Source organism: Thunnus thynnus, chromosome 12 (assembly GCF_963924715.1).
Source record: "Thunnus thynnus chromosome 12, fThuThy2.1, whole genome shotgun sequence".
NCBI lineage: Eukaryota > Metazoa > Chordata > Actinopteri > Scombriformes > Scombridae > Thunnus > Thunnus thynnus.
Window position 1 is genome coordinate 16,547,409 of NC_089528.1, and position 26,009 is coordinate 16,573,417.

At 38.0% G+C, this 26,009-nt stretch overlaps 1 protein-coding gene across 2 annotated transcripts in view; it reads right to left on the reverse strand.

The window, feature by feature from the left end:
- Positions 1–26,009, reverse strand: part of LOC137194227 (dipeptidyl aminopeptidase-like protein 6) — a 93,598-nt gene that overhangs the window by 16,081 nt on the left and 51,508 nt on the right. For both annotated transcript variants that reach the window (XM_067605906.1, XM_067605905.1), the window contains 6 exons: positions 13,339–13,453; positions 9,434–9,532; positions 3,766–3,860; positions 3,558–3,632; positions 3,418–3,470; positions 2,895–2,976 (listed from right to left, as the gene is read on the reverse strand). In XM_067605906.1, the coding sequence (XP_067462007.1) occupies positions 2,895–2,976; positions 3,418–3,470; positions 3,558–3,632; positions 3,766–3,860; positions 9,434–9,532; positions 13,339–13,453 (519 nt within the window). The remainder of the gene's footprint in view (positions 1–2,894; positions 2,977–3,417; positions 3,471–3,557; positions 3,633–3,765; positions 3,861–9,433; positions 9,533–13,338; positions 13,454–26,009) is intronic.

Genomic DNA, 26,009 nt, shown 5'->3' on the forward strand with positions numbered 1-26,009 from the left:
AACATGTGTTAGTCATTTCTCAGTACTCTCTGACTTCCTGACCCTGTCTGTGGCCCCAAGTCCAGACATAATCTTTTATAGGTAAATACTCAAGTCACAAATATAAAACTATATTGTTCTGAAAAGGCTTAGTCATTGTCTTGACCTGCTGGACACTGTAGTTTTTAGCAAATGTTTCTCCAACATAAGTAAATAGCGCATTTGTTGCAGACTGTTTTTGGCAGCGGATTAATACACATTTGGTGCTGTGGTGTGTATGTACTGCAGCAGGATGGTTGATGTGGGAATGATTGAATTACAGAGACCATATTTATGATATTCAAAATAAACATGTCACCCAGTGCAGCAGTGAGGCTCATTAATGTGCTCATTAATGGAGCTCAATGGCACAAAGAAAAAAGCTATCTATATCAGGTTTTGGCTACAAAGGAACTTTGTAGCTTCACAGGATAAATTTGTTGTTGGTTTTGGTCTTTTCGTGGAATTTGTTGACAATCGGAAAAATAAAGAATAATGTAATATTGTATTGTATCATTTAACAATGAACACCAAGTAAATAAGCAAATGATCTCTCTCTATTGGCGGGATGACATCATTCGTCAGTGCCTTCCAAATGGTGTGGTTAAAGTTTGTTTAGGTTTGGGCAGAAAAACTACTTAGTTAGGGTTAGGAGGAAAACTGTGGTTTTGATGAAGGACCTTTGTCATCATGGTTAATAATTGCGGTCACATTTCATTAACCCACACATCTTCCCTACACTACTTCCTTTGCAGACTTTGTGGCTCTCTAACAAGGTAACACTACCTCCTCTTTTACTCCAGACAGACAAGAGTCATGATCTCTCCAGCTGCTAGAGGTCATTATACAATGACCACTTTATTAGGAACACCTTTCTAATCTTCTCGGTTGGTAGGACATCCCTTTACTTCCAGATTGATTTGTTGACCATACAGTCATGCTGAGAATCAGGGCCCCATGTGTGCCAAGACGATATTTTCCACAATATTCATCACCACCAACCTGAACCATCGCCATAAAGCAGGATGGATCCATGGATTCCTGTTGTTTAAGCCAAACTCTGACCCAACTATCTGCACATCTCAGCAGAAATCTTGAAATTTGTCAGGTGACGCAACGTTCCAATCTTCCACTGTCCAGTTTTGGTGAGCCTGTGCCCACTTCTTCCCCATTCTGATGTTTGGTCTGAATAACAGCTAGACCCCTTGGCCATGTCTGCATGCTTTCATACATTGAGTTTCTGCCACAGTAGATTAAATATTTGCAGTAACGAGCAGGTGTGCAGGTATACCTAATAACTTACTCCCAACCAAACTGATCTACTCATCCTTTAATACATGGACTAAGATTGTTTATTAATGTTTTCTGATGAAGGTGTATCAGGAACGCTTTTGGCTGTGACTCATCAACCATGAGCCAACACGTCCTCATAATTAATTGACCACATAGGTCGATTGTACCATGCACTCCAGAACGACCCATAGGAGTGCTTTCCAAAACAAACAAATCACTGTTAAAAATGTTTTATGTTTTTTTTTTAGGCTTTATTTTTTGTGACAACGCTGTGGTTAAGGTCTGGTTAGCTTTAGGCGCAAAAACCATTTGGTTAGGGTCAGGAAAAGATCATGGTTTGGTTACATGATCACTTGAAATGTGGTGTGGGTTAAAGTTACTACTTAATTAAAGTTAGGCAACCTTTGTCATCATGGCAACAGTAAACACCACAACAATTGTAAGGAATTTTTAAAACGGTACGCTTCCTGTTTCCGGTGGTCTCCTTCAGTTAAGTCCACTTTTTGCCATCTATTTATCTAGCCATCCACCCTACCAATCACCTCCTAATATGGAAATTTGTCACCTTATATAGTACATCATCTGAACTGCGTCACTCTTCTGGGTCATAATTACCCACCTGTCACTCAAACACAACTATAGGTCGTTTTTGAACATTATGACCTATACTGTCGTTTTCTAGGAAGGACGGTCTGGTCACAACTCATGTGAACATGATGTACTTGTACTTTCCATGGTCAAAAGAATTGCAGAGGTTGGACCATGAAGCTGATCTTCACTGAAGTTTATTAAAAACGTGAAATTATGTTATATTCAATTTAAAAACAATAGTTCGCTCTACTGTCTTTTTAAATTTTCTCGTGCAGCTCGTTACAGACATAGTCAGGATTTAAGGTTTGGAAATAAATGCAAAGAAGTGAATATTTAGATCGACACAACTGTGAAGGGCATCTGATCGCCTGGAAAATATTTTTGCAGGTGTAAGCTACAAAAACTTTTTAATATAGCTTCTTTCTCATTCTATAAAGCCTGCATATTAATGAAAAAAATGAGTGAATGGAAATGCCAAATGCAAAACCAAACTGAAGACACTAGTTTTGTTTGTGCAGTTGGACAAACTGTCTCCATCCAACTGGTGCATTTTACAAAATCTGTCCCCAAATGAGGCTCATGACATACACACACACACACAAACACACACACACACTTGTGTCAGTGCCATGTGTTTTCTCTCCCCCAGCAACCCCAGACTGTCCAAACCATGGGTTGTGCCACTGAGATGCCATCTGCCTCTGCGGCTCTCCCCAGCTCATGTGTTGTCACAAAGTTGAGAAAGTAAAAATCATTCTGGCTTCACAGTGACACTTACTGAGGTCGAAGCAAAGACAACTCACCCTAGAACCCTTAAGGCGGCCATTACCGTCCACTGTACAGACACTTCTTATCTCCACATTCGTCTGATCCTCTGTGACAAACCATAAATCACTGCTGTTCCTCCTCTGCGATGCCAGGCGGATTCTGACAGATCTCCAGCAGTGTGCCAGTGTTTAGTGAGTGTAATCTCGAGGGTAGTGGCTACTTACCAGCTGCTGGTTTCTGGGTCCCCATCCAGCAAACTGCAAGACAGCGTCATGCACTTCAGGGGGGGTCAGAGGCCAACTTTCCCTGTGGAGACAACACATTAAAGACCCAATACAGTATGTGTGCATGCTGTATATCTTAACACAAATGCTCAGTCAGACCAAGGAAGTCGTGTTTTTCGGCTTTCTCCCTCACTGTAGGCTTCATCAATCATCCACGGCCTTTTTTTTTTAGCACAAGCTGACTTTGCTTTGACTCACTACAAATATGGAACAGTAGGGAAATAAGTGGACGTAGATGGATGAAAGGCTAAAAACAGGCCATGCTGACTGCAGCACACAAAATGAAATGGGATTTAAATGCATTCCCACAAAGCAAAAGCAGGTAAATGGGGGCTGACGACAGCGGACTGGTTACATGAGGTCAGGTTGAGGGCATATTGTCCAGTCAGAGATCTATGAGAGGAACAGAACGGACAGAAAGGGACCAAAAGACAACAAGCAATAAAAAGAAAGTGAGTCTTACTGTGTCACAAGGCTGAATATAATGTACTTGGCCACATAGGAGTGTTGATAGATCTGCAGAGACAAACAGCATCACAGTCAAAAGAGGAAAAATTCTGGAAAAATATACAACGCGAGGTAGAACTCCCAAGATTTTCTCACCGGTTTCACTTCAAAGGCCAACAACACATGTTGCATGTCTGGGGACACTTGGTACTTGGTGGCTCTGGATCTCTCCTGGATAGGATCAAAAACACACTTGGTACAATTAATGCAGCGCTAACACATCCAGTGCAGTAGCAGTAGACAGAATACTTTCTGTTCTTGAAATAAATTGGAAAAAACAATGCGGAAGAAAGACGACACTCACAAACAACTGGTTCGGCACAACAACGACACTCTCCTTTGTGTCAACATTGAGCCTGTCAACGTCCCCATCCCTTGTACGATACAGCAGTTCATTGTCTATAAATGAGAGAGAAAAACAAGCATCAGAGAAGAAGACAATAGAAACGGCACTAGTATACAGTTTGTACTCCCAGTTTACTTTTTATAAGTTTACTTTTCATAATGTCTTGCCCTCCTCCTTCACCTTTAACACTTAAAGATAATCCATATTGGTTTTTTCCATGATACTACACATAGTAACATTAATAATTAATGATAATAATGAAGTATATGTGAACTATACTAAATAAGCCTTATTATTTCTTAATTAGATTCATACTTTTGGGGCTAAATATACGTTACAATACTAGTAAATCATTCTATGTATGACATTTTGTTAAATGAAGACTGTGAATGTGTACAAATCAGTAAATGTAAGATAATCAGTCATAACTCAGTCTGTCATATTTTTCTGTGTATTTTGTTACAGATACAATACACACATCCAAACATACATCCTAAGGTACTTCTTTACATGTTATGTAATTACTAAGATAAAGATTTCCCTGCACATGAGTGAACCCTGTTTCAAAGTCCCACTGTGGACACCCAGATAAATCATCCATCAGCATCCATTTTGAATTTATGTTGAATGTTGAATGTGTAAAGATGCACATAATGCTAAACAACAAACAAATAAAACAACAACAAACACTTATTATTTAGACATTTCAAAGTAACATACATATCAGGATCTCAAGAATACATTTGGTTTCAGTCATGTTCAACTAACGACTAGTGTAAACAGCTCTGCAAGCTCACAAACCACTTGTTAATTCCAAGCAGCTGTTGCTCTTGTTCTTGCTTGTTCTTACTGTCAGGTCTCTCTTAAAGCCTCACTTAAATGATCAACATCTCCTGCTGGAAGACATTCATAAGAAAGTGAATATATGATCTGTCCAGGCTCAGCACAGCTTGTCTGCGCCGTGAACAACAGAACTGTTATAATACTGTTGTGCTTGTCATCCTGCCCTGTAGACAACAACAGTCTCATATCTGATTAGGCATTCCCATTATTTCTCTGGTTACCTTAGAAATTCAAGATACAAAATTGAACACTGATGCACATATTTTGCTATTATTCAAGGCTTAAACAAAGGCGATTTTACCTCTTTGGAACACAAAAATGTTTTTCCTCATCAGATTGAATTATACAGTATGACCTAATAATGTGATCAAACACATTTAAAAAAAAAAATGCAGCAACAAATGCTCAACAAACATGGGTGTGAAAATGCCTGGCTCCAGCTATGACACCTTAACCAAATTAAATTGGTGTCACCTGTTTCGTTAAAATGTTCATCTTTCAGCTGCACAGTTTATTCTGTTTTCTTTTGATGCTCTTTTTTGAGACAAGGAACACAAACAAGAGTTGACTATGTGATTGCATACTGAGTTCAGGATGGGAACTCTGTCATCAAGTCAAATCAGTTTTATGAGAAGATCTGAGCTCGGAGTCATAAAGAATGGTGATGGTGATGCAGTTGCCAAAGTCACTGCTTTTATTTCCTCAATAGTAAAAGTAGGTTTAGCCACAGACATTGCTTGTTGAACTTATATTCACTGTTGGACAATATCGTATTCTGATCTCAGAAATATGAATGCGCCAGACAGGCAGCAGCAGTTCTTTGTTTCAGAGATCAGTCTGAAGGTTGAATCCTTTGCCTTTGGATCCGAGTGTGAGTGAGAAACTCGGAGGTGAGTCCAAAGACTACTGAGGCAAGCAGTGATCAAAGAGCAACAGGGATCAATTACGCACTGCTGTGAATGAAGCCCACAAAATATTGATGAGGACTACTGAAGTGTGAGGTTGTCCCATCGGGCTCCTTATCAGAAGGTCATTAGTACCAAATGGGAGTTGATTGCATTAAGTTAACTGACAAGATGCAATGTCACACGATTGATTGCCGGGGTTTCTGCAAGTGCTGAGGACATTTTCATCATGGTCGTGCATCAAGGGCATAGAAACACAGGAACTTAACTAATTATATGTTAATAAGCTGGTAATGTAAGTAATCAGGGGAACATTCTGCACGTGTAGAACAAAAGCAAAGATGTGAGGTCACCATTAGTCTGTCACACAAGTAGAAGATGTGAGTTTCCATATGTGCAGGTGATAATGTGAATGTATTTATACATACAGTACAGCTACATGCATGCAAGTCACTAGGTGCACCCAGCTAGAAATGTTTTGTTCTAAAAACGTTCTGATAATGTTACATGTAATGTTCTAATAATGTTTTCAATGGGAAATTTTCTTTTGGTTTTAGGATAACGTTCTCTAAAAACATCCTAAAAATGTTTATTGATAACCTTGTTACAACATTATGCCCTGACATTCTCAAAACATTTTCTGAATGTTGCAGTGAGAATGTTCTTTGTTATCATGTAACATTGTGGGAATGTTTTATAATAGACCATTGTAGACCATAATATGTTACCTCGACAACGTCCTCAAAACATCCTCAGAAGAGCTGTTAAATCGTTATGTCTTAGTTAACATTTAACCTCATAGGAACATTATTTGAACATTACATTAAAACGTTTTCCTTAAAACATTAGAACTTGTAGGTAACATTGGCCAATGTTGAGGGAACGTTCCCTTCTAGCTGGGTATTCCTGATTTAGCTGTCTGTACATTAGTGTCTCAGCCTGGTTGTGGTGGTTTTGTTCTCTTCTGAGTGTTGGAGTTTTGTCTTAAAACACAACTAAAACTTTTTTTTTATAATGGCAACAAACACTGATTATCATGATGACTATATACAATACGCTACAAAAAGCTACAGTGGTGCAGCATAACATTTTACAACACATAGTTAAAAGCTCTTTTATAAACTTGGATCTATAATGTTTATTGCTTCAAGGGAAATCGATAGGAATAAAAAGATAAAATAAAATCAGTTGCTCGCTCAATTTCTGGAAAGAGCTTTAAAGGTGAATAGTGAACAACTTTGTGTGATGAAATATCCCATAATTAATCCTTGCTATATAGTCTTTAATATATTATCTTTCCTTTTTGTTTCACCAGATGTCAGATGACCAGCTGTGTATTATCTGCATTAATTATATCAATGACCCTGGACGTAGCTGTTTGACAAAAACAAATCTACACTCAAGGTTCACTTTCTTTCTCCAGAGCTCATGCTGGTTCATTTTGCTCCGAGCAAACTCGAACCACTGAGGAAGACTGTGGTTGAAAGCTCCTAACAAATATATAAAAGTGGACCTTGGGTTAAGAATTAATTGTCAAATAAAAATATTAATACTCAGATGACAATCAAAAGGTGACAATGTCTGCTCTGTATATGTAAACTCTAAACCAACCAGGAGGTGAAATCCAAGAGGCCTTTTTTCCAAAGTGCTGTGGAAATCACCAAATTGTATTCACATGATAGGAAGTTCAATTTTGAAATTTAATGACCTGAAAAAGTCTTTTTGTTTTCCAACTGAAGTACTTTAACTAGTTTGCTCTAATAATTGACTCATGGAAAGGCTTCAGAGATCCTTGTTCCTCCATCAGATGACAACCAAACATCTGTTTTTTAACCTCAGCTGAATTAAAGCCCTCTTAACAAATTATTTACGTATGGGATTATAAAAATGCTTTAATAAACAAACAAGTGCAAGAAAAAAAGGAATCAATAGCAATAGTTGGCCACAAACAGAAACCACTGGTTCAGACTCTTACTGTGTTTTTAACAGTAAACAGTGTGCGATAACATCTTCTAATCCATCTCAGACTAAAGTACCACTTATTCGGTTTCTAATGAAAAAGCTGAAAAATATCTCAAGTACTTTTCCTGTCGAACACCAGAGGGCACTGAGTCAGCTGATCCAACATTCATGAGCTCAGCCGGCAGCTTCCTACTCACTACCTTGTCAAGGTTACAGAGGCCACGGCAAACCCGTTCTGCTGTACATCTGTTCAATTTAGACCACGTCACTGTAGGCTCAGCACACAACATGCTGGATTATAGTGCATACAAAATGAGCTTGACAACTGGTGGCCTCTCTTTGCCATGGAGACAGAAAAATATCACAGCTACAATAGCTTCATGTGCAACTACATAATGTTGCTTAACATCTGTGTGCTTTTTTTTGAAAGAGAATAATTATAAACACAGTATAAATGATTCCTGTAACTGTTCAAACAAGAATTTAAGCAAAAGTCAGAGATCTCTGTGTGCACAGATATACTTCTCTTAGCTATGGAAACAGGCAGGTTTAATGGTCTTCTTGGTGAGGAAAGGATGTGTTTGTTATTTAATGTAGATGAGACCATTTTATGTTTTATTGCTAAAAATCTGCTTCTTATGATCACTTAAGGGTCATACTTCAGTAAATATGTCTTTAATCTCTGATGAATTCTTCTTATTAGATTAAATATTGAGTTGTGTTTTAGGAAGGAAGCCTTTTTTTGTTGCAGATTAATTAATTAATTAATTAATTTTTTTAGGTCTTTTGGGAACACTCCAGTATATTTTAAAATATACACACCCACATCTTTTTCAGGGATAGAACAATAAAGACCTAGACCGTCATTGTCCCTGATGTTTTCACAGACCATCAACCATCCAACAAAATGGAGACAGGAACTCATTGTCTGGCATGCAGAAATATCACAATACAAGCACCAAACATAGATTTGAATCCCAAGAACAAGAAATTGAAAAAATGTTTTCAGGACTCACTCAAGACAACAGGCAACATAGACTCATATTACATCACATCATAAGAGACAACAGTTGTGTGACACTAGTTCAAAATGCAGTAATAAAAAAAGCAAATAAAAGGTTAGATACAAAAAACATAAAGTTATCATCATTCTATACATGAACTCTGTCCAGCAGACATTGTTTTGCCTTTGACTTAAAGTTAGAAGTATTTGACTCATCCTTCATTAAAGTAGATAACTTATTCCATTTGTAGAGTTTGGGACTGAAGATTGCAAGATGCAATGTAATGTTTAGAGCTGCAACTGATGATTATTTTCATTAATGACTAATCTGTTGATTATTTTCTTGATTAATTATTATGTCTATCAAATGTCAGAAAATAGTGAAATGTCGATCACTGTTTTCCAGAGCGCAAGGTGACGTCTTCAAATGTCTTGTTTTGTCCACAACACAATGATATTCTGTTTACTATCATTGAAACCAGAAAATATTCACATTTGAGAAGCTGAAATGAGAGAATTTGGACATTTTGTTCTTAAAAAAAATGACACAAAATGATTAACAGATTACCAAAATAGTTATTGATTAATTTGATAGTTTGCAACTAATCGATTAATCCACTAATTGTTGCAGCTCTAGTAATATTATATGTAAGAAGCTATATTCTCAGTTGGTTGTTTCAGCACTACAATGATATTTTGTCTAACAGGTCCATGTGAACTGGATACTTGCGTGTGCACGACACACTGAACAACAAGTACTGTTACTATCGAAGAAAGGACGTCTGATTTTAAAACCAGCGCTATATTCTGAGTCATGGACAACAATGATGGCTGTCATAATGTGTCTGGGTATTTTTTGTGTTTTGACACGAGAGGCAGATTTTAAATGTCAACAGACAGACTGTTCACTCACCGCTGAGCCATTTGGCATCTGGGTCATGGATGTGAAGGTCTGGACCAAAGACATCTTCTATAGCCACTTTCTTCTTAAGGGCAAGACTGTCATCTTCACCTGTCAAATGCATCACCAAAAGATAAATAAACAAACATAAATTAAGTATGACGCACAGCAGCTCATATGTAAATTCACAAGTGTCTGGATGATCTAGATAAATAAATTTGTAGAAAACTTCAAGCCAGTCTTGTGAGATTTATTAGCATTTCAAGGGAGTGAGTTTACTAGATTCAGACGGGAAAAAAAGAAGAAAACTTTTGATTTCATCAGTGTGTTGCTCAGGGGGCTGAAGCCTCACCCAGAGACTGTCACCATCTCACTATAATATACTCATCTTCTATCTCTGGAGATAGCACCTTCAATAACTATTCCCCCCTATAGGTAGAGCAATTTAGAACAAGGTACAAACAAGAAAGGGGCCCCTGGTATTGCTCTATTGATCTTGAGAGTATCAGTTCACAAGTTTTTCAGCAGCGGGAGGACGACTCCTTCCATCCCCAAAACTCAAAATGAAATCTGAAGCTGACAGCTGAACTGCAGGTGGAGCAGACAACATGAGAACACCAATGGGTTTATGTGGATGTGAGGGAAGAGACATAGCAAGTGTGTGAGTCTTTTAATTGTCTTCCACCATACCTTTACCAGGGGAAATCAATCGTTTCCTTAGACACGAGTTATCACAACGGTTGACAACCCAGTCGGACTGTACAAATCAGTAAGTTGACAGATTCTTCAGCAGGCTTTACGTTGCGACTGAGCAGCAAGATCTGAGTGAATGTAAATCGTCAAGTGTTTATCGACTTCAAAAATCAGAGAAATTCTCTTGTCTGGCAGGAAGCTGCAGAGTGAGGGGAGAAAGATCATTTCCATCACGCTGTAAATGGTTTCTCCGATGCTGTGACAATCCGACAAATGGCTGGAGCTATTACTAATAATCTCCATTAAACAGGCCTGAATGGCATTAACCATTAAAAGGCCCATTATCCAGTGAGAGGATGACCGCACCTCTTTGTAAAATCTGTACACAATCACCAACCGCAGCCATCATGTCATCTGTAAAATCTCGCTCCTGTTGATACAAGGTTATCAAATTAATGTAGCTGCCTGCATGTACAGCGAGAAAAAGCAGAATCCTGCTGAGGATAAAGAAAGGGGCTGTATGGAGCCCCAAAATGTGGAATAAACAGAAATAATTATGAAATACATAATCACATGAATACATTGAACAAAAAATGAGACGATAATTGGTGAAATGATGTAAGAAATTATTACGGCTCAACTATTATGAAATGATTATTCTTATTTTCATAAAAAACTTTATATGAATTCGTTCGACATTTTTATTTCAAAATGCCCAACAGTTTTCAACAGTATTTCTCTTTTTCTTATTGACATTTTTATTGACACTGTTTTCATGTCAAGTTTTATGTCACTTTTTATAACCGCAGTGTTGTCACCGCCCCTTCAGTCTCTCTAGCAAACTCAGTAACTGCTACCAGATTTAGCCAGTTAGCTGTTAGCTGGAGCAGCACAATGTCAAAATAATTCTGAATAAACTGTCTCACAGCTGCTGTAAACACACACATTAGCATCTCTGCTACCTTGCTGGTTACCTAGCTAGGTGGGGTTGTGAGCTCGGTTTATTGTTCAGCATCAAAGCGAAGAGATTTAGAATTACTTCTGCCACATTTTTAATTCAAAGATGTTCCTCAGAGAAAGACACACAACTCTCTGAAGATGAAAAAGAGACAGAATCTTTTGCTGTTGCCACTCAAGCCAACAGGAACTCACTAACACTGACTCTTCACTTTGATACAATAGTAATAATAGTAATAGTAAACCAGCTAGGTAAGTAGCAGCCTTGTTAAGCCAAGGCTTAAAAGCTGAAAGGGTTTTAGTTACTGTGTCTAATTACTATTTTTATTTACAGCAGCAGCCCTGTCTAGTTGATGGATTCAGTTTTACTTTGGCGTTGTTGTCGCTTCAGCTAACAGTAGCTAACTGGTTAAACACGGAAGTGGTTATTATGTGATTGGCTGAATACAACTTGACATGAATAAAAATGACAATGAATAATAAAATTTGACTATTTGAAATTAAGTTAAATGATGTCCAATTAAATTATGTCATTATGAAAATGAATGATGGAATTACATTTCCTAATAATGAATTGAGTTTTAATGTTTTCTTTAATTAGTCTTCTAAATAATTCAATAATTCAGTAATATTGAACATTTTGAGATTCAATACTAAATTTAAAGCCCAGTCTGTGTGTAGAATATGTAGAAGAAGGGCTGAAACTAACAACTATTTTCATTATTGATTAATCTGTCAATTGTTTTCTTGATTAATTGATCAGTCGTTTGCTGTATAAAATACCAGGAAACTGTGAAAAATGTTGATTACTGTTTCCCAAAGCCCAAAGTAAAACCTCAAATGTCTTTTTGTCCTGACCAACAGCCAACAACCCAAAGATATTCAGTTTACTGTCACAGAGGACTAAAAAAACTGAAAATATTCACATTTAATAGGCTGAAATGAGAGATTTTTTGTATTTTTTCTTACAAAGTGATGCAAAACGATTTATTGATTATCAAAATGGTTGGTCGATCGACTAATTGATTAATCGTCTAATTGTTGCAGCTCTATCTAGTTTAAAAGTTTAAAGTTTTAAGAAGTTTTAAAAAAATTTACAGATTTCAAATGGAACTTGATGGTACATCAGGTCTTTTTACAGTAAGAACAATGATTTTGGTTGGAAACAATGGTTTTTTGATAAGGATCCAACAACATCTGCAACATCTGGCACATTGTATCCCATTAGTTTCCAGCACCTTTTGTTTATTTTGATGCAGAATCAGATATATAAGCAGATTGGAACTTTTCTCAAGAATTCTCCACTATAAAAAATAATCATTTGAGAAGATTGTACAACCTTGGCAGATGTGGTCTCTGAGTTTCATTTGAGGTGTGTAAAATGTTTTGTTGTTGTTCTTGATTTAAAGTCAAAGGCTTTATGTAGAATACATGTACACGAGGCAGAATACAGCTAAACGCACGTTTGTGTGTGTGAATTCCTGTTACATGATAACATGTTTAATGTCCCATTTGTCTGTTAGTTGGCAGAATATCTCAAAAGGTGAACAGATTTGAGTGAAATTTGGTGCAATGTTTGACCACGGCCCAAGAAACAAAAATATGTTTTTAATGAGTGTTGATGAGATTAATTGATTTCTTAACATTGTGAAACTGCTGGATTTGGAACATTTTTGTTCTTTTCTAATGAATCTCTTGAGCAAAATCTGCCATGTTGTATCCTGTGAATGTCTAACACTGCGTAGTTTGATGCATGAAAAAAAAACATTTCTAAACATTCTCCACTTTTAAAATAATAATTGAGAGGAATGTGTGGCCTTGGTAGAGAAATGCAATCTGAGTTTATCTGTGGTGTTTGCTGTTCTCAATTTAAAGTCAAGTCAGTGTGTTTAAAACATATATACTGCATATTGTTTGTTTTTTCATTGGCAAAATATTTCGAAGATTTCAGGATGTGGAATTTTTTTAAAATTAAAGTTATTATTTTATTTTATTTTTTGCAAGATTGCAAAATAGAGACTTTCTGAATGTTTCAGCTATTTTTACATGAATCTGTTATGCAAAATCTGGCACACTGCATCCCATGATTGTCTGTGACTATGTTATTTTGATGCAGATGCAGATTACAAACTTCTAAACATTTTCTACTTGTAAAATAATCATTTGAGAGGATTGTGCAGCCTTGGTGGAGGTATGTGCTTTCTGATTGCTGATATATGTGCGTGTGTGTGTGTGTGAGTGCGTGCATGTGTGTGTACTGTGCATACCAGGAGTCAGCAGGATGACGGAGGTGACAATCAGGGAACAGATGATGAGGATGACCAGCAGGGCGATGGCTATTCCCTTCCAGTTCCTCTGCGGCGGAGCACTGCCAACCAGGTCCTGAAAAACAACAACACACATTACATTACACTGATGCACACACACACAGGCCAAAGTGTCACGTTTTAAGCATCTAGGTAACAAATACAATGATTTTGTTCCTACAGGCTAGATCCTTTCCACTGCATTGTAGAAGCTATTGAATTGTAATGAGTTTCATTTCAAAATGGATATGCAGCGTTTTAGAGACAATCTTGTCATACATAAGACAGATGTATTTTGCACTGTCAGAGTTGGAGTCAGAAATTGGCCGGAGGACAGCTCATTCTCTATCAGACAGATGCCAGATACAACTCACAACCCACTTGTGTGCAGTAACACCGCATCCTCCAGCTGCTCCCTGCTGCTTGCATACGAACGGTCCCTGCAGCTTTGTCTGATAGCTTGAGTGGAGCTACGGCTTCGACGCAGACACAACAGGCAGAATAATGAGCTGCTCTCCTCGCGCAGCCCAGCAGATGGTAGATGGCTAATAAGCGCTATTTAAAAAACGTACACTGCAACAATCCACAGGACATACACAACATTTTAGCTGCAGTAAGCAGCAGTCAGATGGCCTCTGAAGGCTGCCCAACACTCATAACATACAGATCTTAAACAAGTTTGATCTTGAGGCTCCATTAAGGGTTTTCTTGTGTGATTTAAGTGGTGGGCCTGCCAACACGCACACAAACACACAGCAGCTCCTGGATATTCTGTCCATATTAAAGCAACAGGGAGAGACAGTTTTCTGAAATAACTGCAGATGCAAGTTAACCTTGTGAACTCTGTCTGTCTCTAACTCCCTTTATTTCTAGGCTTGTGGCATAGGCACTACATGTCGTATATTGTTATTTTTAGGACAGGTTAGGCTACTCTGAAATGCCATCATTTGGCATGTGAATGGCACTATAGATGTTTTAGGATACATTTAATGAATGGGTGAAATTTGCAAATTTCCAGAAAGTTGAAGGGGAAGATCAGAAATCAGGCTTTCTGTCAGGTGTCATTCCTATCCACTTAATTGTGTTCAATTACACGTGTGCACACACACACCCACACACACACATATGCACATTAATCTCTGTGGTCGTAGTCAGTGAGGAAAGTGAGCAGCCACCCGTATCAGTCCAGCTGTTGATATCCTTGTAACCAATTAGACCTGGTCTCTGCCTGCCTACAGTGAGTGGTTATACAGTATGCAGCAGCTCAGTGAGCCATCCACAAGTTAATGAGGGGTGCATTTGTGTGTGTGTGTGTGTGTGTGTGTGTGTGTGTGTGTGTGTGTGTGTGTGTGTGTGTGTGTGTACATGTGAGAGCGAAACAGATAGCTCAACTCTGCAGCAGAGACAGTGCTTTTTATATTCTTTAAAGTCTTTGAAATGCTATATAACAAGTTCTTTTCCATTTTAATGTTTAAAATGTACAGTACCGCTGTGTGTGTGTGAGTGTGTATATTTACACTGCTTGTGCAACTACTGTCTCTGCACAGTTTGTCTCACAGCGAAGCCAATCAATACTGAAGGCAGTGAGTACACATAGAAAAACAGCAGGCACATCAATAAGCTGATTTATTGCCGCAGAGGTAAGGATTTTCAAGATAAGGTGTACGGACTTGTGTTCTGCATTCATAAGATATTAATCTCCTTCTGTTATCATACAATAAGAGGAGAGGCACGCTGTTGAAGTTGCCTTTAATATGATATCAACAATCATTCAGACCTCTGACTGAACCAGATATAAAACAATCAGATGCTGTAACAGGCATCCAGATAATGGTCTTGTTTCTGCATCCACTTACTTATTTCTCTGTGTATCTGTGCTGAAAACATCAAACCATTTAGTACAAGCAGGTGATTTAAATGTACCTCAGAACATTGTCCAGTTCAGCGCAGGCTGTACCTGACTGAGAGGTACAGATCTATAAACGTGACAGCTGGATCTGTGCCACATAGCAGAGGAAAAGTGTCATTTCTCCACCCATGACAAACCCTCCATACTCATATGCCCAAGCTCAAGAGGTACAAGGTAAAATTATTTCAGACAGCCTACTTTTTAAATTTAAAACACATCTACCATAAGGCCCTATGGGCTAATTCAAGGGGTTGAACTCACGTTACGATACTATCACGATATTTTTCCCACGATAACGATATATCACAAGAAATACTCAAAGATACATCATGATATATGAAACTGAAGAAGAGAGAAAAAATTATTTCAAAGAGCAGGAAATATTCAGATAATGTGCAATATTTATTAACAGTACAGTAGTTTCACAGTAGCCTGTTTGTATAAATATCAAAACACTGCTAACTTTAGCCTCAGTTTGTGCACAGCGCTGCTGGTAGCGTTAACAAGTCTGATGAGAGGCAACAGAAAGGCGACGTCATGCTAATAACCCAAAGATTTATTCTGTGGCAGTAAACACAACACACAACCAGCCGATAATTAACTATATTCAGAGCTTTAAGAGATATTCTGGCCTAACAACAGTAACATTAACATGATAAATAGCAGGGCTAAGGCTACTTACTGACACTACACCACAGACACAAACACACACACTGGAGAGCTTCTCATAGAGCCACTAGCTCTGCTACAAAACAGCTACCACACAGAAACTTTTATAAAGGGCCATGAATGTGCTTCTGGTGACTGTCAAAGCTCCAGCGGACTCTATGTGTTTCCAGCAAAGCAGCGGCTCATGGCTGGTTATTTTGCTTGCATTTCTTCTTCATTGTCACCTACAATTGACTGTCACCAGTCTGTGGGTAGTGGCGCTCTGGTAGTGGTAAGCTGAGGTAGCTGAATCAATTCTGAGTGGTCCTTTGTTTGAAAAAAATGTATTGATACTTGGCACCAGTGTAACGATAACGTATCGCAAGTGGAAATATCGAAATATGTTGCGATATTTTTTTTTTGTCCCACCCCTAGCTAATTAAAGTTGTGGAAATATGGGATGTAGATGACTTCATGCGCACGAGTAGCTTTGCTCCTGTGGTTGTGATTTCTGTAAACAGACACCCCATTAATCAATCAGAGGTCAGGGAGCTTTTCTACAAATCAGATCAATAGACAGTCAAATACTGTTGGATGTTTGCCTTTTTCAACGTAAAATTCTCAATAAAACAGCGTCCTTTTGAAATGGATACAACCATTAACCTTCACCTTTGTCAATATTCCTGGATACATAACAACGACTTGAGAAAGATGTGATTGATTATATCGTACTTCCTGTGACAAGCTAAGTGGTAGTCAACAGAGCCATCAGGACAGCTGTTGTGCTATTTAAACCACCCACTCAATCAACAAAAGCCATGTACAACAATGTAGCGCCTCAACATCCACAACAACAACAAAAAGTTCACATCAGGAAGTTTGCTGTTTTAATAAATGCTGGATCTTAAATTACGCTTTTAGAAAAAAATAACCAATATTTGTGGCCGGAATTCAGTTGTGAGATCAAAGTAAAGCTTTTTCTAAACTGAGATAATGTCAGTTGTTAACCCTGGGCGTTAAAGTTATCTGGTCCTCATGAAGATATGAATACAAAGAGCACACTGACATACAGCTGTCTCTCTTTGAATTGCCTTTTTTGAGGTTGCTTCCTGTGTTTCTTATGTTTATAAGTTCTTCAAGAGTTTCTTTGTTATCTTATAGAAATTGGGATGATCACAACTGCTGCTGCAACATATTTGTCTACACCAATAGGCTGATCTTTATTTGATTTGGACATTTAAAAAAATTATGTCATGCCTTTGTTGTTTTAGTTTTTCTTTTCAAGTTGCACTGCAGACAACACAGTCTGTCTAACATTAAACCTGCCATAGGGACGATGGTGGAGAGGAAATCTAAATGTGTTGTTGGATGCACCAGAGGACAAGCACAGATGGTTTGTTAATGGCAACCTATAAACCAAAGTTTATATCCTTTTTAACATTGAGAACACACACCTACTGTGAGGTGTGGACCAGCATGAGCTTAAGTACATCAAAATTTAACAACTCATCTATCGATGTACAACTTGTTGAATTTAGCTTAATTTGCTATTTTTAGCCCTGCTTGCAGCATGGCATTGCAACTGAAATCTATCAACAATTACTGGTAAGAAATTCTGTAGACCTTCATGGTCCCCAGACAATGAATCATAATGACTTTGGTGACCCCCTGACTTTTAATGTAGCACCTTCATCTAGTCAGATTTTTAATATGTCCAATACTTGAGTTTATGACCAAATACCTGTAAAACTAATGACATTCCCATCATCCTCAATTGTCATGTGTTCAGCACTAATTAACAAATGTTAGCATGCTAATGCGCTCAATCACAATGGTGAACATGATGAAGATCTACGAGCATGCTGACATTAACATTTATCTAAAAGCACCACTGTATAGAGACGCTTGTCTGCACACTTTCTGAAAGGTGGAGATTCAACCTTTTTTACCCATTGAAGATATAAGATGAAATATTGTATTTTACAAAAAATATTATGAAAATCAGCACTGATACAATGCATCAGGACATTCTTTAGGAAACCGTCCTGAAAATGACACCTCCTTACAACCAACATCTATCAAGTACATTAATTAAGGTAGAAGCTTGTTATATTTTATTTCATTTCATCTGTTTATTCATCATCTTTCTTTTTCTTCTAATTTCCATGCTGAATCAGTGAATTTAAAGCTGAAACCAAAGGTAGTGATTACAATCATCCAGCAATAAAAAAACACAGGCACAGCACTCTCTATATATTTTAAAATAGCACCGTTCTTTCATACAATGCAATGTTATTAAAGTGTCTTAGCTCTGATTGCTTTATCCCGGTAGACTACTTTATCCCTGTGTGAAATGTGGAGCATTTCACCCACCTACTCAACCACATATGAACAGGGAGCTCCAATCTCAGGCTAAATTCACGCATATAAAATGTATGAAAATGATAAACACCGCCTTTGTTTCCAGCAAATGAAAACCCTAAAGACACATACAAAATCTAACTTCAGACGGATGATTTGATTTCCCCCGACGTTCAGTGTATTTAAGGATATACTGTTCCAAACTGTGCAGCTGTAAACTTTAGTATTCCCAGGATGCTGACCTTTCTGTAGAGGCAAAAATGCGTCTGTGTGCCAAAAGAAATCTTGACCTTTGGCAGTGTTTTCAGACATGGTGAGATATAACTGGCTGTCTGCATTAAGCCATCTCCTTCTTTTAGTCTGTGTGAAGTGCAGGCATGCATGCCTTACAAGTGATAACAATAAAAGCTGCATCAATAAATGAGAACTGCAGCCATTTTCGCCCTCTTCTCTTCAGATACCACATCTAAACAAACCCTGTGCATTTTCCCATTGCTCTGCATCGGGGTACTGACTACTCTAAATGGTAGAAAATCCCATGAGTGGAAGCAACACATTTCTTTCCAATCTATTTTTTACTATTTTCATTCTATTTTGAGACAAAGGGGCTATAAGAATGAAGCATCTTTTACGGTCAAGCTTGCTTCCACTCTCTCTAATCCTCTCTCCCTCCCACTTTCCCTTCGTCTTACTGTCTCTTTGTCTTTCCGCTTGCTACTGAAGTGTGAAATGGATCTTTCCTGATCTCTGAGCACCTGGTTTCCAAGGGAACCAAGAGAGTCATTTGAGTCAGATTTGCAGTGAAGATGGTGCCGGCTGGCATACAGTGGGGACTAATATTGCTGCTGAGTGTCATGTGGGTAATGTGACCCAGGGCTTACAACATTAACTCCAGGACTCAGAAAAAAAGCCACTCTTAAATAAGATACGTGGGAATATAGATATTTGAAACGAAAGCAAACTCCAGCCATCTAAAGACACTGGACACTTGACACACGATACATATATCACTCCACTGTAACATAGTCGCTGTCTGAGAACAGTCAAACTCGAGAGTGAAGCACTAGCCTGTGGACAGGGGGGTAAACTTTTCCTCTGGAACCGCATCAATAAATTATGGGCATTCATGAGTGAGATAAAGAATTCATGCCAGCTGGCTTTTGGTTCATGGATAGTAGGACATCAGCCTGTCTGTGTATCCAGCTTGTCTTTGTCTACTTCGGAAAATGTGGACTGTGAGCATAACACACAACTGACTGGAGGTGAGACAAAGAAAACAAAAATGTTTTTTAGATGCAATCTTGTGACCTGTGGACATATCTGTTGATAAGAGATCAGCTTTGATAATGATTATGAATTAAAAACAGGCTTGAATCAAGCTACCTCTACAGACTCTGCGGAGCCTATTGTAAACCAGATCACATAGATAAACATATCTGAAAAAAAACATGGAGAAAAGTACTTTAAGATGGTAAATAGATTGGGGAAATAATATAATAATATTGTGGAACCTATTCTGTCTGCACAATGAAGGTAACAAAAGTCACTGATTGTAGTGGAGGATTTGAAAAAAAAAGAGAAAACATGTATCACAACAGTCAAGACAGAGTCTGTAGTTGCTGTTCCTGCTCTTATGTTACATAAAGTTCTTCGACTTGACTCAGAAGCTAAGAAAAACTATAATTACCTGCAAGCAATACCACAAATAAGTTCTATTTTCCAGTACCATCATAACTATCAAGTAGCTAAGTACTCATGAAATCCGCCTATAGAGCTCCAATCTGACTATGAGCGACTCTGCAATACAAAACCATAATTACAAAATTGTATTTACTGATCCAAATTTAGCATGTTTATGATGTTGGGAGGCAGAGTCCAACTTTAGCCATATTAAAATGAATTGTAGGAAAATCTAATGTTTAATGGGTTGGACATTTCTTTCAGTTTTAATTCTTTAAAGCTATAATAATTGTTATAGCTAAATACTTACATATCCAGCAGATACAGAGCAACATCAGCATTTATTTCGAGTCACGGTTCATTTCTGGTAACATGATGCATGTAAGTCCAATAGTAACTCCCTTTTAGCCCTGTTTTTGGTCTCCACCAACTCCTGAGCAAAAAATATCCTGCTCTTTAGTTTCTAAATGCTGCTTAATGCAGCTTTCAAATGTACCTACTTATTTTGTATGAGTAGTAGTACTAGTAGTGGTGGTGGTGGTGGTAGCAGTAGTGGTGGCAGTAGTATTGCCAGTAGTAACATTGATATGTTGGTGGGGGAAGCGAGAAGAAGACAAGTGCATTGTGTTGTTCTTTCATAACAAGTCAAAATACTATTAAATGATTTAGACCGCTGCCTTTTATGCCATTATCTGAACTCACTTGGGGATAAATTATCTAACATCAGATGAGATGCTTTTTCTGTTCCATGCTTTAGACACTTAAATTCTTCCAGTCGGCTACAGTATCCTGTATGTTAACAATCTTAAATTAAATTATATCCAGTCAGTGTGTCTCATTTGAAAATACCCTAAGCGCAGCACTTGTCTTATTATCAGAACGGATACATTACGAGACCGATGTGGGAGATGCTTCGAGGGATCTGATCTACATCTTCTCCGTGTGTGTGTGTGTACTTTTCTACATTTAGTTTTGAAACCAGTGGGACATGTTTTTCTAGTTAAAACAGGGATATTTTAAGCAATAACTGTGCACATTAATGCATGCAAACCACCCACAAAATACAAAAACACATACTGTATGAATTGCACATACGACAAATATACAGTGCAACATACAAACAACCTCAAATATAGCAGGATCAAAGCCAAGCGAAAGTTAAAAAGTTAAAAGTTTTCTAAACACAGAGATTTCCTCTGCTAGACATAAAAAATAATCACTTTTTCATCATAATTCAGCAATTAGAGCACAGAGCCAACAAAAACAATTAGTTACATGATCACCCAGCACTATGCTAAATAATTTAACAATAATAACAATGCTCTGTCATTTTCTGTTTACGCATGAAAACAAAATGTTTTCCAAAGCCCATTGCTCATCGTCGTCCTCCAACATTAAGCAGCAGGTGGGGGTAAAGAATTTTTCTTCCATGAGTTTTTCTTCCAAAACAGAAGCAAGTTTGAGAAGCTTAAAATCTCACCGCCTGGTGAAGTTATTATTGAGTCATCGGCATCAACAAAAATCCCAAGAGACACACACATGGATTCATGGATACAAAATCTGTGTTTTCCAATCTGTTATTGTTATTCAAACAAAGGAAACTATAACAAAGTGGCTTAGTGTGTGACCATAACTGAAAGTATATAGATTTCTGGGGCGACCCCACCTGAAGTTAATTGCTGAAAAAAATGCACAGAACAAAAGCAAGAATGTGAGTCACTGTGACAACAAAAAGACAAAGTACAAAACTTCAGGATATCAGTAGATATTTTCTGGGATTTGTGTGGCGTTTCATTGGTCTTTTGCTATTTTTAAAAAATATATATATCATTGATACCAATGGAGAGAGCAAAAAACACACAACAGGAGACAGGAGAACACATGTTTGTGACGCCAACATGATAATAATGTTGACAATGATTATATTTACAAAGGAAATTATATTTAATACCATCCAGAACAAAAGAGCAGGAACAAATAAACCAAAATAAAATAAGAGTATATAGAGAGTTGCCATATATATGTGAGAAAAAACATAATAGATGCTCAAAGGAGGATACGGACTTTATGTGGATGTTGGATATAAAAGACTGTGTCACAAATAATAAAAGGTTGAGTGCAGCATGTCTTACTACGGTAGGGCCAGACTGTATACTAACCAATACATGTTTATGGAAAGAGAAGTGAGGTGATGTCTATGTAATGGGAGTGAACGTTGTAATGTGGGAGCAGGTAGCATAAAGAGGGATGTAGGTATATAAAAGGCTTTGTTGATATGAATGGGATGAGACTGTTCTGGGATGTATGTTAGGGAGATGTGAGAGAAGGGGGAGGAGGGGATAACAATGAAGAAATGAAACTAAAACACACATGGACAAAATGACAAGGAAATGAATTAGAATAAGCACACACCAAGGTTGAAAACATAGAGCACAGCATAAGACGGTGCAGTAGTGACGCATTAGTGAAACCTTAATAGAATAGTGAGATAGACTGATTAAAACAACCAGGGGCGTTTACTACGAAGCAACTTCAGCATACTTAGAATATCTTTTCATGAGCTGGCTTCACTGAGCCTAACACTAGCCGTCCAGTTTTCCTATCCAGCTACAAGCACGTTCATGCGAAAGATTCGAGGTTGTTAATTATGGGCGACATCATCAGAAGCATGAATGAAGGACTTTATATGATATGAGATGAAACAGTGATACCAAGTACAAGCTGACAACTTCTGTTTTAGTGACAGCAAAAAGTCATATTCAACAAAGTGAAATGTAAATGATAGCCTGAGTAAGAAGATGTAGAAACACTAGAAATAATTTCCAAATATTAAAAGTGGACTAAGGTTTTAAATACATGTAGGAATTATTATATATGACTTGACTATAGAGTGAGTATTTTTTGCTATTTAGTTGGAAGATGAAGAAACCATTCTGAATATGTCACATAAAAAAAACTTAAGAGTAATGACAGACTGTTTCTGCTGCCGAAGCAAAGATCGGAAAAGTAGTTAATGACTGATGAGGTCTCTCTGACCCAAATGTTGCATTTATAATCATGGGAGCCAATTAACAGTGTGTGGATTATTTTTCTAATTAAAGACAAGCTTTCGTTTTTATTTCTAATTATCATCACACAGTTGTCTCATGTTATTCTGAGCTGCAGACGGGATCAGAATGTAAAATCGTCCATACTGTCAACTATCACTCCAGGGAGAAAATCAACTTTGCACAATTAAAATGCAGCTAAAATCATCATCATGAGTTTAGAGTCATAAACGTTTTCTCCGTTTGTTAGAAGCTCTGTTTTAAAACCAGAGTGGAAACAAAAACAGGAAACTGGAACAGTAAAATGTTTCCACTGACCTATAAAAATATATATCGCTCTTTTTTACTTGTCACTTTATTGTAAACTCAGGTCTTTTGTCCATGTTGGGATCCTGTAGGAATGACGACTCTTTTTTTCAAGTGATCTGATTGGTCAGTGGTCGTGGTGTTGACAGGTTGTGATCTGATCCTCTGAAGTTAACCTGCTCCAGAGCCGGTTAGCTGTTCAGCATAAGTTACCATGGCGATATACTCAGGTAGTGACAGACTTATCTCGATAGAGCCGCCTATCTACATACAGTTTGTCAAAAGGAAGTACTGACAGTTTTCTTTTCTACAGTAATTGCCTTCTGACATCTAACAGTTTTTTACACCTCCCAGGATCTTGCAGCAGGACTCATCATTAAGTTTGTTCTCTTCATCAGCTCTTTGTTCTTGTAATGTTCAAATTTTACTACGGTGGGCCTGTGGTGGTTGTCATTATTTTGTTTTTTGTATCCGATGTGGTGGACACGGTGGAAGGTAATGTTGTTGACTATTTCCGGGGCTATGTTTAGTTGAGTTTGCATGAACCTCTTGACTTTCTTTCTGGAGTCCAGTGAATATTAAATTATCGCTCATGCTGCAGATTTGAAAATATAAAATTGTCTCTTTCATTTCTTTGTTGTCTTTTTCCAGAGTCGATATCTGTGTAATGAGTGTTTTTAAATTTGTGTGAAGTGTTTGTTTTTTTCTGTGAATGTTGAAGACTCTTTTAAGGATTGAAACTGCTGGTGTAAGACGTCAATGAGGGAGATCCTGAGGCCTCATTTATCAAAGCCTGCGTAGAACAAGTTCTAAATGTGTGTGTAGGGAAGGGCCGTACAAACAAGACAATCGGTATTTATCAAACAGACACATGCACAACTCCATGCAATGAACAAATCTCACCTGTTCTTCATCCATCTGTTCATGCACATACAGGCTCATTTACATACTGACATGCCCCCAGATTGCCAAATATGATCAACACTTCCCTCTGAAAGTCCCAGTAGCATCAATGTAGAGTTACTTGTTGTGGACAAAAGAAGCAAACGAGAAAGGTAAAGACATTTATTTCCACTATTAGATCTAGTCTGGCCCTACTTTTCCCATCATTCATGCCATTAGTGCTTCAGTAGAATCTGAGCATATAATCATCTTTTCTGGCCTAATTTACTCCACTCAACAAAGTGCCCACAAGATTGCCACAGGCGCCGTAGTGAAGACTGACACATCCGCTTTCCATTCTGTATCTGTATCTGAGGAATGCACATTCCTGTTGCAGCTTTTCCATTGTTTGGATTATTGGAGCCATCGGTGTAAATCTGTATATAATCCACTGACTAAAGTCACAGGATCACCTGCATCCTTCTTCTTGATTGTGTGTAATACTGACAAGTCTACGTCTGGTGGTGGAACAGCTGGCCAGCACACTGCCAGGTCCATCAACAAAACCTTCCACTTCTCTTGCTCTCTCTCCCATGGAATTTACTCGACTCCCCCTCTTCCTTAATTTTCCATCCCCTCCCTGAAGTTCCCAGTACTTTTTTCTACTTGACTCTGTGCTCTTTAGTCCATACACTCTGCAAGTGTTTCCCAAAACCAAAGGGAAAGTCCAGTCTGCCAAATCAAGGGAATATAAATATTTGAACAAACCATCTGATCCAACACAACCACCAGCACTTCCTCCTGCTCTCCTCTCAGCCTCTCTCTCTTCTACCTGGCTGGTTTGTCTCTGCTGTCAAGCTTCACCTAAGTGGTAAACCCCTGGCTGGTAGGTCACCACCATGTTCACTCTCTCCGTGATACCGTGAGGCTTCCAGCTATGGTGCCTTCCTGCTCATTGGTCTTTGAAAGAATTAATAACATGTCACACTGAGTATGTGGAACTGGGAGAGAGATGAGAAAAGTAAAATTGAGGCAGTGGTAACTCCTGCTGACTCTATTGATGTGAAAAAGGCAAGATTGGGGAAGAGAAAGTGTTTTCTCACAGGATATTAATTACCACCTGCCCCTGGGCAAAACTTGCAAAGTATCTTTTAATCATCAGAAGAACTGTAGCATACAACAATTTGACTGAAGTTGAATCACTGAAGAATGGATCAGTTGGAAACAACCCTCACTGTTTTCTTTCTTTTTTTTTAATTGAATGTTTTCCTCAAAATGTCCCTGAAAATTAAATCCATTTTGTGTTAAAAGAAAGATAAGAGACCTACAGTATTATCCTTTCAGAATAATTATGTGCATACCAGATGGATTTGGCATGATGAAAACCACAAAAACATTCAAATTGTATTTAACCACAGTGGGATATTTAGAGGCTGGAGGTGTACCCATCTCACCCTTTTTAGAACAGGTATTTTTATACAGCACTTCTTTGCTGCATGAGTCACCTTTGATCCCCTCAGTCTGGATGGATACTTGTGTTTTTAAATTACCGTATTGAAACCACACAACTACCCAGCTGTTGGAAATGGGATACAGTAAATGTGGATGAACGAGGCAATGACCTAAAGCTGAAAAGCAGCTGCTATAGCAATGGAGGAGGTACAGTATTATCAGTGGTGGATTCAGGCTGTCTGAAGGGCAGGGGTGAATAGAATATAAAGGGCACCTGATACATTCAATAGGCCCACATCAGCAGAGAATAACGACACATGTTTAGTAAAAAGGCTACATCCCCAATT